We start from the raw sequence: 12,267 nt of genomic DNA, 5'->3' as shown, positions 1-12,267 counted from the left end.
CATCTATGCCGCCACTGAGAGGCCGCCAGACACCCTGATAGGAGCCCTTCCCGAGCTGCCTTTGCCTCGAGCCACCGTGCGAATCGCGTAGCACAAAGAAAAAAAAGAACTGCCCTCTTTTCTTTTTTTGTTTAAGCTTTGACAAAAAAAAAAAAAAAGATAGCAAACACAAAAGGACACTTCCCTGAAGAAGAGGCAGTACGATCATGATGTCCTCCTGGGGGTGGGGGACGGAGCTGGCACCACCAGTTGTCCAACCCCCCCCCCAACGGCAAAAAGGACAGAGCCAAAGAAGGGTCTCCAACCCCATGCTTATCCAGCTCAAACCAGAAGGGATGGCCCCACTAGGACCTACCAACCTTCTGGGAGATAATCAGTCCTAAATTAATTTTTTTTTTTTTTTTAACATTCACAGACTGCAGGTTCTGCTGGAGACAGAAATACTGAGGAACTGCAGGTGGCACACCAGGTTATATGCCAGGGTCAGCGAAACTTTGTCTCCATCTGCTGGAAGGGAGGCAAAACACAGGAGTCTGGACTGATCTGGGTACGTACAGGGAATGACTGTTGCTGCAGAAAAAGTAGTCATTCTGATGATCTGGATGAGGTTTTTATGACCAATGATTACAATGGTTGATTACCTTTATAAACACTATGATAGCATTTCAGAATAACCACCATGATATATGCCTTAATTAAGTCACTTGATTTTGGCTTGCAAAACTATTCTCCCATCATCCCTTAACAATGATACATAACTGGCACCCACATAAGGGGAAGAAAAGTCGTACCTGATGGAGGGCAAGTGCAAGGGATGTGTCTGGCATTGATGGCGACTCCTGAAGGTTGGAAGCGGAGGTTGTGTTCAACACTGTCGTGCTGTCGTTGAGAGCCAGGTGAAGGCAGCAGTACAAGGAAGAGGCGGCATCTACATTAACTCTGAGAGCCTGGTGCTTGGATTTAATAAAGGCACAGATGTTGCTCTCTGCGATCTGACTTCTGCTGTCCTTTATGATCCACATTTCCCTGTGGGGGTGCCAGGTTTCATAATAGTACTGGAAAAACTCCGCAGGGCAGGCAGCCTTCAACTCATTCAAGTATTGATTGTAGAATACGGGTGAGCAAGAGTGAGCCAGAATGTGCAAAAAGTTCTTAATCTGAGCCTCTGCTGTTGAATCTGCGTCAGAAATTCTCTCGTACAGAATCTCTAAGACCTGTGGCATGCAGTACCTCAGTGAGGCAAAGGGTACCAGTGGTTTTAGGTCCAGAGGTTCCCATATTTCTGGGTTCACTGTTACATATTTCACCTGGTCAGTCAAGTTCTGGATGCTCTGACAGATGGAAACCACAAGGAACCGTAAATGTTCTGACTGGCCCTTTCGTGCAAGGCATTTTGCACATACTTTCCACTCTGCGTTATCATCTTCACAATAGACAGTGTACAAATCAACGTGGCTGCCAAAATGCGGCAACAGATCCACATAGAGGTATTCAGGAAAACGCTGGACCATGTCCTGCATGGCGGAAGTCATGATGAAGATGTTTTTCACCAGCATCCTGTTCTCCATAAAGACTAACTTGACCTTGGCCCCAGGATCAGAAACAAACAGGGAGTCCAATTCATTCAGGATTTGGGTCCGATCTTCAAACTGAGCAGGGTGAAAATGTTGCAGTTTGCTCAAATCACTGCGTTCCAGAAACTTCCTGGAGATGTCATTTGTGATCTTGGTGGAGAGGCATGGAAGAGATGCCAACCTACTGCCTGTAATTGGAGGTGGGAGGTCATCCCCAAGAATGTAACTCTTGTGACTCAACATGGTTTTTTACAAGATTGTCTTTTTGAGGGTCCAGGTTCAGAGAAATGATGGCTGGATGGGTCTTGCTGGGAAAGAAGCAAGAAACCGTTAGTTATCTGCCTCTTCTCTGGGATTATTATTTTCACAACACTTCCACCAATATATCATCATAATAATCATAACCTCTGCAGTTCTCAATTTTGACATCATGGACAAACCTACACTACCTCTATAGGCATGGACTGTCAATCTCATCTTTATTATGTCAATAAATGTGAGTTCAATAGCAGCCTAGATCCAATCCTCGTAGACTATCTCATGTCATTGTCAAATTAAGTGATCCCCTACTGTGTGGTAAAATATACTGCAATAACCCTTAAAAAAAAAAAAAAAAAGCGCAAGGCTGCTGCTTAAACTCACCAATAGCTACTGCCACTGAATCGCTGTCACCGACTGTCAAAGCATTAAGAGAACTAGTAATCTCCCATGAAGAAGATTTTGTCGGGATATTGATTACAACTTCTCTATTGTGGAAAGAGTGTGATTCCTTTGGCATCTTGACAGTAATATAGTACAACTAATGAACTATTTATTCAAATATTATTACTGACTTTCTATAAAAGTTTTATAAATTTCTTTCATAGGCAATTTATGTGTAAAAGATAAAAATAGGGTAGGCAGGTGGCCTTGATGATAATAAACATGGCACCTTAACCGTGGTTGGTACAGGAAGCCTGATATGAAATAGCCACCTTCACCTATAGATATCAGAGAAAGAAGAGTTCGTTTGATGAGTAATTTCCTATTTGTGTAAATGGTGTTTTTTTCTGTATTTCATTTCAAGAGAATTGATCTTGTTAAATTTTTGTAAAATTGTATAAAGAAAAAAAAATAAAATAAAAAAGTGTTTTTGTATTGCACATTTTTTAGTGTTATCATTCTGGTATATTTTGCCGCACAGTAGGAGAGGATTTTTGAGTATGGCATTTAATTCCTGGTGTGGAGATTATTTGATTGAGGATTGTCAAATGAAGGTCATTAATCTCACTAGCAGTCTCTATCCAACCATCATGTACACACTGGACAATAAAAAAAAAAATGGAGACATTACTTACCTGATTATTTTGTTTTCCTTAGTGTAGACAGATGGACTCAGGACCAATGGGTTTATGCTCCCCTGCCAGCAGGGGATTTCAAAGCTGACGTCACCCTAGATACACCCCTGCAGTGACCTCAGCCCTTCAGTAGTCTCTTCAAAAGCCACTGTGGACATACTAAGGAAAAAACTTTATTAGAACCAAAAAGTTACCAATAAGGGCCCTGACCTCAGCAGTCAGAGTAACAGATAACTGTGAAAGCTTGCTGGGCAGACTGGATGGGCCGTATGGTCTTCTTCTGACGTCACTTCTATGTTTATATTTTATTTATTAAAAACGGATAACCGTAACTGTACTCAACCATTCATAAACAATGAATTCCAGTAAGATTATAGATGCCCTGATCTAGGGACTGGATGATGGCTTACCCGTAATCTCTTGGAATCGATATCCACTCCATGGGCGAATCCTTGGCAGCATTCTTGGGCAGCCATGGGTGGGATGCTGAGTCCATCTGTCTACACTAAGGAAAAGGAAATTATCAGGTAATTAATGTCTCCATCTCCTAGCAGTAGTCAGATGGGCTCAGGACCAATACCAATGGGATGTATAAAAGCTACTCCCAATCGGGGCGGGAGGCTGCCTGCGGTCCAGTTAACATCGCCCATGCAAAGGCTGCCTTCTCTCGGGCCTGTACAGCCAGGCGATAGAACCTAGAGAAGGTGTCCAGAGAGGACCATTCGTCACTGGGCAGATCGACGGGAGACAGCAGTCTAGCTTCCGCCCATGAGACTGCCTGAGCCCTAGTGGAATGAGCTTTAACCTGAGAAGGTAATGGCTATCTTGCCTCCACATAGGCTCCCGTTACCACTTCTTTAATCCAGTGAGCTATGGTAGTCCGCGAAGCTGGCTTGCCCTGCTTCCTTCCACCATGAAGGACAAACAGGCGGTCTGTCTTTCGAACCAGTTCTGAAACATCCAGATTCCGCACCAAAGTCTACCGACATTCAAACGACAGAGGAGGTGATATTCTTCCACGTCCTTGTGTTTATCTAGGGATGGCAACGAAATGGACTGATTCAAATGAAACTCCGAGACTACCTTGGGCAAGAAGGATGGAACGGTACGAAGTTATAATGCTCCTGGAATCATACAATGTTTCCCAACACGACAATGCCTGCAATTCAGAGATGCAACGTGCCGAGCATATCGCCACCAGGAACACCATTTTCAAGGTGAATAAAAGCAAGGAAAGACTGCGCAGCGGCTGAAAGGAGGGCCCTGCCAAAAATTCCAATATTAGATTAAGATTCCACAAGGGAACCAGCTCTGTAGGGATGGCTGGAGGTGCTTCACCCCTTTCAGAAAATGGGCCACGTCCGGATGAGCCGACAGGCGGGTTCCGTTCACCTCACCCCTGAAACCAGAGAGTGCCGGTACCTGGACTTTCAGGGAGTTAAGGGTCAAATCTTTATTCAAGCCATCCTACAAAAATTACAGAATTAGTGGGATTTTTGACCGCCCGAAGGGGACACTGCGTTACTCGCACCAGGCCTCAAATACTCTCCAGACCCGCACGTACGCTAGGGATGAGGAGAACTTCCAAGCGGGGAGTAAGGTGGCAATTATTGCTGCAAAATATCCTCGCTGCATCAGGCGAGCCCTCTCAAGGGCCAGACTATAAGACAGAATGGAGTCGGATACTCATGAAGGACCGGTCACAGCTGAAGCAGGCCCCTGTGTAGTGGGAGACAAGGGGGGGGGTCACCACCAGGAGTCTCCGCAAGTCTGCATGCCACAGACGCCTGGGACAATCTGGAGCTACTAGTAGGACTAATCCCCTGTGGTGCTCGATTCTGCAAATGACCCTGCCCAGCAGGGGCCAAGGAGGGAAGGTGTATAGCAGCTCTTCTTCCAGCCAGGTCTGAACGAGAGCATCGATCCCCAGGGACCACTGTTCTCTTCTGCAACTGAAGAAGCGGGGAACCTTCACATTATGGGATGCGGCCAGCAGATCGATGGATGGGAGACCCCAGCGATCTACTTTCAGCTGAAAGGCTTTGGCCGACATGGGCCACTCTCCTGGAGCCAGACTCTCCCTTGCTTAGAAAGTCTGCTCTGATGTCTTTTCCTGCGAAGTGGGAGGCTGAGATCATCTGTAGATGTATTTCTACCCATTCCATAAGGAGATCTCTCTCCTGTGACACTTGCTGGCTTTTGGTTCCACCCTGGCGGTTGATGTAGGCTACAGTCATTGTGTTGCCGACATTACACAAACCGCTTGAATCTGGAGTCTGTGGCTGAATTGTAGACATGCCAATCTGACTGCCTGGGCTTCCAGGCAGTTGATGTTCCAGAAGGCCTCTTCCTCGGTCCAACATCCCTGGGCCATCTGTTCCTGACAGCCCCAGAGGCTCGCATCTGTTGAGGACCAGCCAGTTTGGGGAGGACAGGGGTACACCCCTACTCAGATAAGCTTCCTGCAGCCACCACTGGAGCAGAGAGCATACTCCCATCGGTAAGTGGAGGTGAATCAAATGGTCCTGAGACTGCTGGTTCCAACGTGATAGTAGTGAGCGCTGAAGTGGTCGCATGTGTGCCTTTGCCCATGGCACTACTTCTAGGATTGCTGCCATCAACCTGAGAATTCGGAGACAGCTCCACACTGTCGGGCTTATCATGCTCATCAACCGCTGCACTTGGGACATCAACTTCCTCATCCACGTGGTTGGAAGGAAGACCTTGCCCTGCTTGGTGTCGAAACGGACTCCCAGATATTCCAAGGACTGGGAGGGCTTGAGACTGCTTTTGTCTAGGTTTACGACCCAGCTGAGTTCCTGAAGCAAGGTAGTCACCTTGTTGGTCACCCGGAGACTCTTTTCCATGGACTTGGCCCGGATCAACCAGTTGTCCGAGTACGGGTGCATCAGGATTCCCTCTTTTCTCAATGCTGCCGCTGCAGCCACCATAATCTGGGGGCAATGGCTAAGCCAAAAGGGCAGTGCCCAGAACTGATAATGGCAACCCAGTATCACAAAGCATAGGAAATGATGTTCTTGACAGATTGGAATTTGTAGGTAGGCCTCGGATAGGTCCAGGAAGGTTAAGAGTTCTCCCGATTGTACGGCCATTATCATGGAGCATAGGGTTTCCATGCAGAAATGATTCACTCATAGATGTCGGCTGACGCTCTTGAGGTCTAGGCTGAGGCGAAAGGAACCTTCCTTCTTGGGTACAATGAAATAGATTGAATAACACCCCGTATTTTCATGGGGTGCAAGTACTGGGATTATAGCCCTCATCCCGAGGAGCCTTAAAAGAGTAGTCTCCACTGCCTGCTTAAGCAGCAAAGTCCACACCGGCAACCAGCGAGCGGACCAAAGCACACCTCTGAGGGATCTCGGAAATCGCCTCAAGAATTCTCAAGTGGGGGAGGGACCTTTAGGTATCACCGCAGGAGAGTGGGGCTCAATCTTTTCTCCAATTTAAATGTAGAATGCCTCCTTCCAAAAAGTACAGCAATCCCCATAGGGAGAGGTACGTTCCACCATCTGCTGGGGACAGAGAATGACTGAAGGGCTGAGGTCACCACAGGGGTGTATCTAGGGTGACATCAGCTTTGAAATCTGTCTCCATCTGCTGGCAGGGGAGAATAACCCATTGGACCTGAGTCCATCTGGCTACACTCTAGGAAATAAAGAAATTATGCAAAGTTTCTCTCTCTCTGCAATCAGTGCAATACAGCTTGCGTTGCAAGTGAAAACTGCATAGCAAATTAAGTAGCACAGAATAGAATTTGTCTAACATCTATGTCTGTTTTTCTTCTTCACTGGCGTTTCTTTGCGACTGCCTCTCCCTTCCCATCTATCCCATGCCATTTCCTATAGACTGCTCTCCATCCCACCTGCAAAATATCTGTTGCTCCACTCAGGCCTCCTTTTCTCAACAGTTCTCTTTTTTTTTTTTTTTTTAGTTCTTCAGGGATGTTTTTATAACTTTTGTGAGATGATTTATGTTAATAATGTCATATAGCATATTTTATGATTGATGTATATGTTTAATTTTACAGTTTTTATGCTTCATTATATGTATGTTTATTTGTAATCCGCTTATTTACAATAAGCGGACTATACATTTCTAAATAAATAAAATATATAACAAATAATGACAGAAAAAGAGCATCCTACCCATCCACTCTGCTTAATTATTCTAGAGTGTAGGGGTGGTCAAACATTTTTTGCTCTCAGCTGCCTCAAGGGCCAGTTAGGCTGGAGCTCCAGCACAATTTATACTCCCAGGTTGCATTAAAAACAAACAAAAAAAACCCCAGCAGAATTGTAGCATTGTTTTGTTTTAAGTAGCAAGGAAGTATAATAGAAAAAATTACTGAGGCTACTACTCTCCCCTTTCCTCCCTGATCCCAGTATTCTCCCCCACCAAACCCTAGTATCTCTCTCCCCAGAATCTCCCTTCCCTTCTCCAGTACTCTCCTGGCCAGACCTCTGTATCTCCCTCTCCAACCCTAAGATCCTCCTCCCTGATCCCAGCATTCTCCAGGATCACCCCTCCTTTGAGACTTCCCCGAAGAGCATAAGCTTCTGTCATGTGGTGGTGACCAGCTCTCCCTTCTCCTACCACCTTACCAGTTGACTTGTTTTTCTACCTGTGCGTCTCTTTCCATCTGTGACAGCACTACTTCCCCTTTCTGTCCGTGGCAGAGAGAGCTGGAAAACAGATGCCATCGCTCTGTGACAATCCCTGTTCACTGCACAGTCAATGTCGGGCCTGTGCTAATGACTTGAGTAGGAATAGCTGAGAGCTACAAGATGGCGGGCCAGTCAAGTTACTTATTGCGGTACCACATTTTTAATTTAAATTTTTTACAGGCACTTGGCAACCTCATCACAGCAAATGAAAAAAACCCCACCCAAGCAATGTAACAGAGGCTATATATATATATATATATATATAGTAACCCAATTATTAGGCAATATTATGCCTCTTTAATACTAATACCAGAAAACATTCCCTGCGGAGTGGAGTAAAAGCACAATTTTTGTTTTTCAAATTCCTCTTTTATTGGATCTATGAAAAATCACACACAACAACAAATATCAATATTTGAAACATTCATAAAATTACAATGAACCTTCATATTTCATCTGTACATCTCGTTATAACCTCACTCAAATCACTTCTCATTCATACTACACATATCCATGCATATTCACAATTTGCACAAATTTACATTTAAACTCTCCAAGCAGAAATTATATGATGTTAATCACAAATCTTTCTAATTAACATTTATGTAAACATTCCTTCTGTTCACAATCTTCATTGATTCCAGCAAAAATTACAAAGGTACCAACATTTATGTTCGTAGTTCTAATTAATCCCAATTCTAATTGATCCCAACCGGGCCCACGTTTCACCCTCCGGCTTCTTCAGGGGAATTTAAAGTGATTAAACCACAAATCACAACAATCACATGAATTCTTGCCGTTTTAATAAAGGCACCAATGATCTTCCTTAAATCTCCAACTGTTCATTGCACTTAGCCAATTTCTGCGTTTGAATCATCTGTATTAAAAACATAATACTTCATGTCAAAAAAATCCTTTATCTAATAATTTATATCAAATACTAAAAAAAATGTTTTAACTACTATTTTGTATTGAATGTATTCAAAATCCTTGTTGACTGTGATTTGTATGCCTCTACAAGATATTACCTGTATCTACTTCTGTGTACCGCTGTCCTAACTTCTCCTGATAATGGTCACTTATTTTATCTCATGTTCCTTGTCTTGAACTAAATATAAATAAATCAACATTATATTAACATCTCTCTTTATGATTTAACCACATTCTCTGAGGGAACCAAATAATTCCCTCATCATCACAAGATTACTGACCTCCACAGCCTTCACCACCATCCAATACTGTCCCTATTTATTACAAAACCCACTACCGTTATTTCACAGCCAACTTACCCTCAGACACCATATTCACTGCTGCTTCAACTCTCCTACTTACTTCAACACAGCAACAACAGAAGACTCATCAATTTCCTACAATATCATTCATCTTCTTTTGTTCTTTCCCCACTTCAAACTTTCTTTGAAACCATAGTCTGTAGTGAAATTTGGAAACCAAAAATATCCGCCTTAATCCTTAGCAAACACCTTGTACTAAATCCCCCAAATGCCAAAATACTAAACCACCTCCTGACCTCCCAATGTAGTTTTCAAATGCTCACTTCTACTTCCCTAGCCAATATGCAGGCTTAGGTACATTCCAACTTTACTAGTCCATTCTGCTCTATTTGATGACATACATTTAATTACCGAAGAACTTCCTCAGCATCCAATCTAAAAATCAAAGAAGCGTAACCATTTTGTCTCACAAAACCATTAAATAACCTTAAATAATAAAACCAAGAACTCGCTCACTCACCTCCACCAGTTGATTCAGAACATCTCCTTCCCTTCCGCTTACGATCTTACAGATGCAGTGAACGCACACCCTCACCCGTTCTTTAAAAACTAACCATCTGATTGCATTCTGACCAATCCCTGTTGTATTGGTAAGTTTAGCTCCCGCCCTTTGGACCCGTGTAGTACACGCCCACCCTATCTGCCAATAGCAGGCCTCCTCTATCGTTTACCTGGCTGTAAATCTTCCGTGTGGAAGTCTTTTAATAAAATGCTTCCCATTCAATCTTTGAATTCAACCCGCGGGGAATTAAAGTGCCCCACTGGAAAATAAATCTTTGCTCTTGCTGCCTTAATAATAATGAGACATTTCCACCCCGGGGACACGACAGCTGCTTTAGAACACTAAATTTCAATTGTTCTGTCGTGTGTGATGCCTCCTGCCAATGACGGACTAGAGGCGCTTCCAATTTACCAGTGCGTATACAGCTTCTTTTTTTGCAATTCTTTATTTATACTTTTCAGAAACAAGAACAATACAACTTATCAACCATGATACATGCAGCCAGCAACACTCACCTGTTTTACACCTCATCGTATACAATAGCAGTATGGGGATTCCACATTGTGCTCGTTGTGTATTGCTGCTATGTACTCATTGCGTATACAGCTTCTGTGCTGAATAATACGCGTTCTTATTGGCAGGATGCTGCGTCCAATATACAGTTTCAAACACGGACATTGAATCACATACACTACCTTACTGGAACCACAGTCAAACCTACCCCTCATTTCAAACGGATATGGAATAAATTCATGTGTGAACACTGTACCCTCCGTTACATATGGACAAACCGAACACCTGGCACAACACTTCTGCCCTCCATCTGGATGAGTGGTATGGATGAGTATGAATGAGAAGTGATTTTAATGAGAGTGAGGTTATAACGAGATGTACAGATGAAATATGAAGGTTCATTGTAATTTTATGAATGTTTCAAATATTGATATTTGTTGTTGTGTGTGATTTTTCATAGATCCAATAAAAGAGGAATTTGAAAAACAAAAATTGTGCTTTTACTCCACTCCGCAGGGAGTGTTTTCTGGTATAGATAGATAGATAGATAGATATAGATATTTTTTTTTCTTCATGTAATGCTGCTTTGCTGTAAGGCTCAGCTTGTGCAATGCAATCACTATGGGCAATTTTCAGCTCTGCAGCTAACCTGGCACCAGTTCAATAATATAAAACACCATAACAGTTTCCTGTTAAGAATGAGAAAAGTGTAATCAGTTAGACTTTGCAAATGCCATATAATTTATAATATGCACGTGCATTATCTAACTAAAAAATGAGCAGAGCACTCCAGGCTATGAGACAGGCTATGCTCAGTGCTTGCAAGTCTCTGCCCTGCAATTAAAACGGCCCGCCCCATGTCCTACTGTGCTGTAGATGTGAATGCCCTGACTGGCGGGGAATGTCTGTTGCTGCTCCCCAGGGTAACTGCCTGCACTGTCTGGGATGCAAGGGGTTCCTCTGTATCCACGAGTTTAGTTACCCATTTATCCACAGTGCAAATCCCTTGGTAATTAATACATTCAATTAGTTTCCAGTGGCAGGGAACAGCAAGCAGCCTGTGGCTATAAAGGCTGTCTCCGCCTCACATGCACAATTTTTCTTTTACATCTTTACTCTTCCCAACAGTAATGGACTTGAGATGTTCCTAGTTAACCTCAACACAATTCTGAAGGCAGAAAAATAAGAGGCTACTCACCTTGGTAGCAAACAGATTCCAGTTGGCAGGGCTGAAGCAAGCAGCCTCTGGCTCTAGAGTTCTCCAAAGCTCTGCCTACCCATGCCCCATGCCCACTGTGCCGCCCTGATATCCCACAGGTCTAGCAGCCCTTAAAGAGACCGCCCCATTTGCAATTCTACAGTGTCAGGTGATGTGTTTGCCTCCGTGGATTACATAATTACCAAGACGCAGAATAAGAAAAAAAAAAAAAGGTCTGGAACCAGTGCCACTCACCGCCCCCCGCCCCACCTCAGCATCTCTGCCAAGCTGACCCTCGAACTCCCTCCCCCCCGCCTCTCCTGGCTCAGCTGGATGTCGTAAGCGCACGAGGCACAGCAACAACCAAAGAGAGGCCGCCTGCCCGAAGCCAAGCTCCCCCCCCCCCCCGTCGCCAATCAGAAGGCAGCTCGCAGGAAACGCTTCTTTAACAGCGACGGCCACCCCAAACCCCGCCCCACTACTGTCGTGCATCAGTGTTGCCCATTTAAGCAAGTGTGTAACTAGAGCTGGCCACTTTTGGAACCCAAATGGAGAGTTTACAAGGATGAATTTGACAGAGAACTTAATGTATCTATTTTTGGACAATTCAGCTCCAAATCTAGCCACTTTTTCACAGCTCTAAAATTCCCATCCGGCTCCCTCATTATGGAGCATATCTGGAAGCAGAAATGAGACTTCCTCTAGCTGGAGTGCCATGTTGGCTGGTCCTGCCCTCTCTCCCCTTGCTACAGCCCCAGGCTTTTATGATTCAGTGTCTCCCCTATCCCCCACCCCTGGAGAATCTGATGACATCACAGCCAGGCATTCTCTGCTAGAAGGCGAAAGAACAAATCACAGCCAGCAAAAAAAAAATAAAATGAAGGAGCTGCAGCAACTTTAGTATCCCTATATGAGAGATTGACAGCAGCAGAAGACAAGGAACTATTGTATGGAGGCAGCAGAATAGAAGAATTTTAAATAAATAACATTCAGTAATTATTTTTTTTTTGTGCTGCTGGGAATCAGGGGAAAGTTCTCTGCCATGCGAGTAAGGCCTCTGTGTGCTGGTCAGGCATCTCAAAAAAAGAGCAGTACAGAGGGCCATGGACACAAAGGTGAATTTAAAAGGCTGGTGCGTGAATAAGTCAGGGTTGCGCGTGCTG

General features: G+C 44.1%; 1 protein-coding gene across 6 annotated transcripts in view; it reads right to left on the bottom strand.

The window, feature by feature from the left end:
* The window catches only part of LOC115080763, a 168,623-nt gene extending 157,295 nt beyond the window's left edge, over positions 1–11,328 (bottom strand). For 4 of the 6 annotated variants that reach the window (XM_029585152.1, XM_029585155.1, XM_029585157.1 and 1 more), the window contains exons 1-2: positions 11,105–11,328; positions 792–1,882 (exon numbers count right to left, since the gene is read on the bottom strand). In XM_029585152.1, the coding sequence (XP_029441012.1) occupies positions 792–1,817 (1,026 nt within the window). In that variant the 5' untranslated portion in view covers positions 1,818–1,882; positions 11,105–11,328. Of the gene's footprint in view, positions 1–791; positions 1,883–9,351; positions 9,402–11,104 lie in introns of those variants that run through there. The other 2 variants (XM_029585154.1, XM_029585153.1) reach the window with 2 other exon arrangements.
* Between the last annotated feature and the right edge of the window lie 939 nt (positions 11,329–12,267).

This window comes from Rhinatrema bivittatum, chromosome 19 (assembly GCF_901001135.1).
Source record: "Rhinatrema bivittatum chromosome 19, aRhiBiv1.1, whole genome shotgun sequence".
NCBI classification, from domain to species: Eukaryota; Metazoa; Chordata; class Amphibia; order Gymnophiona; family Rhinatrematidae; genus Rhinatrema; species Rhinatrema bivittatum.
This window is presented reverse-complemented; position numbering and strand designations above follow the sequence as displayed.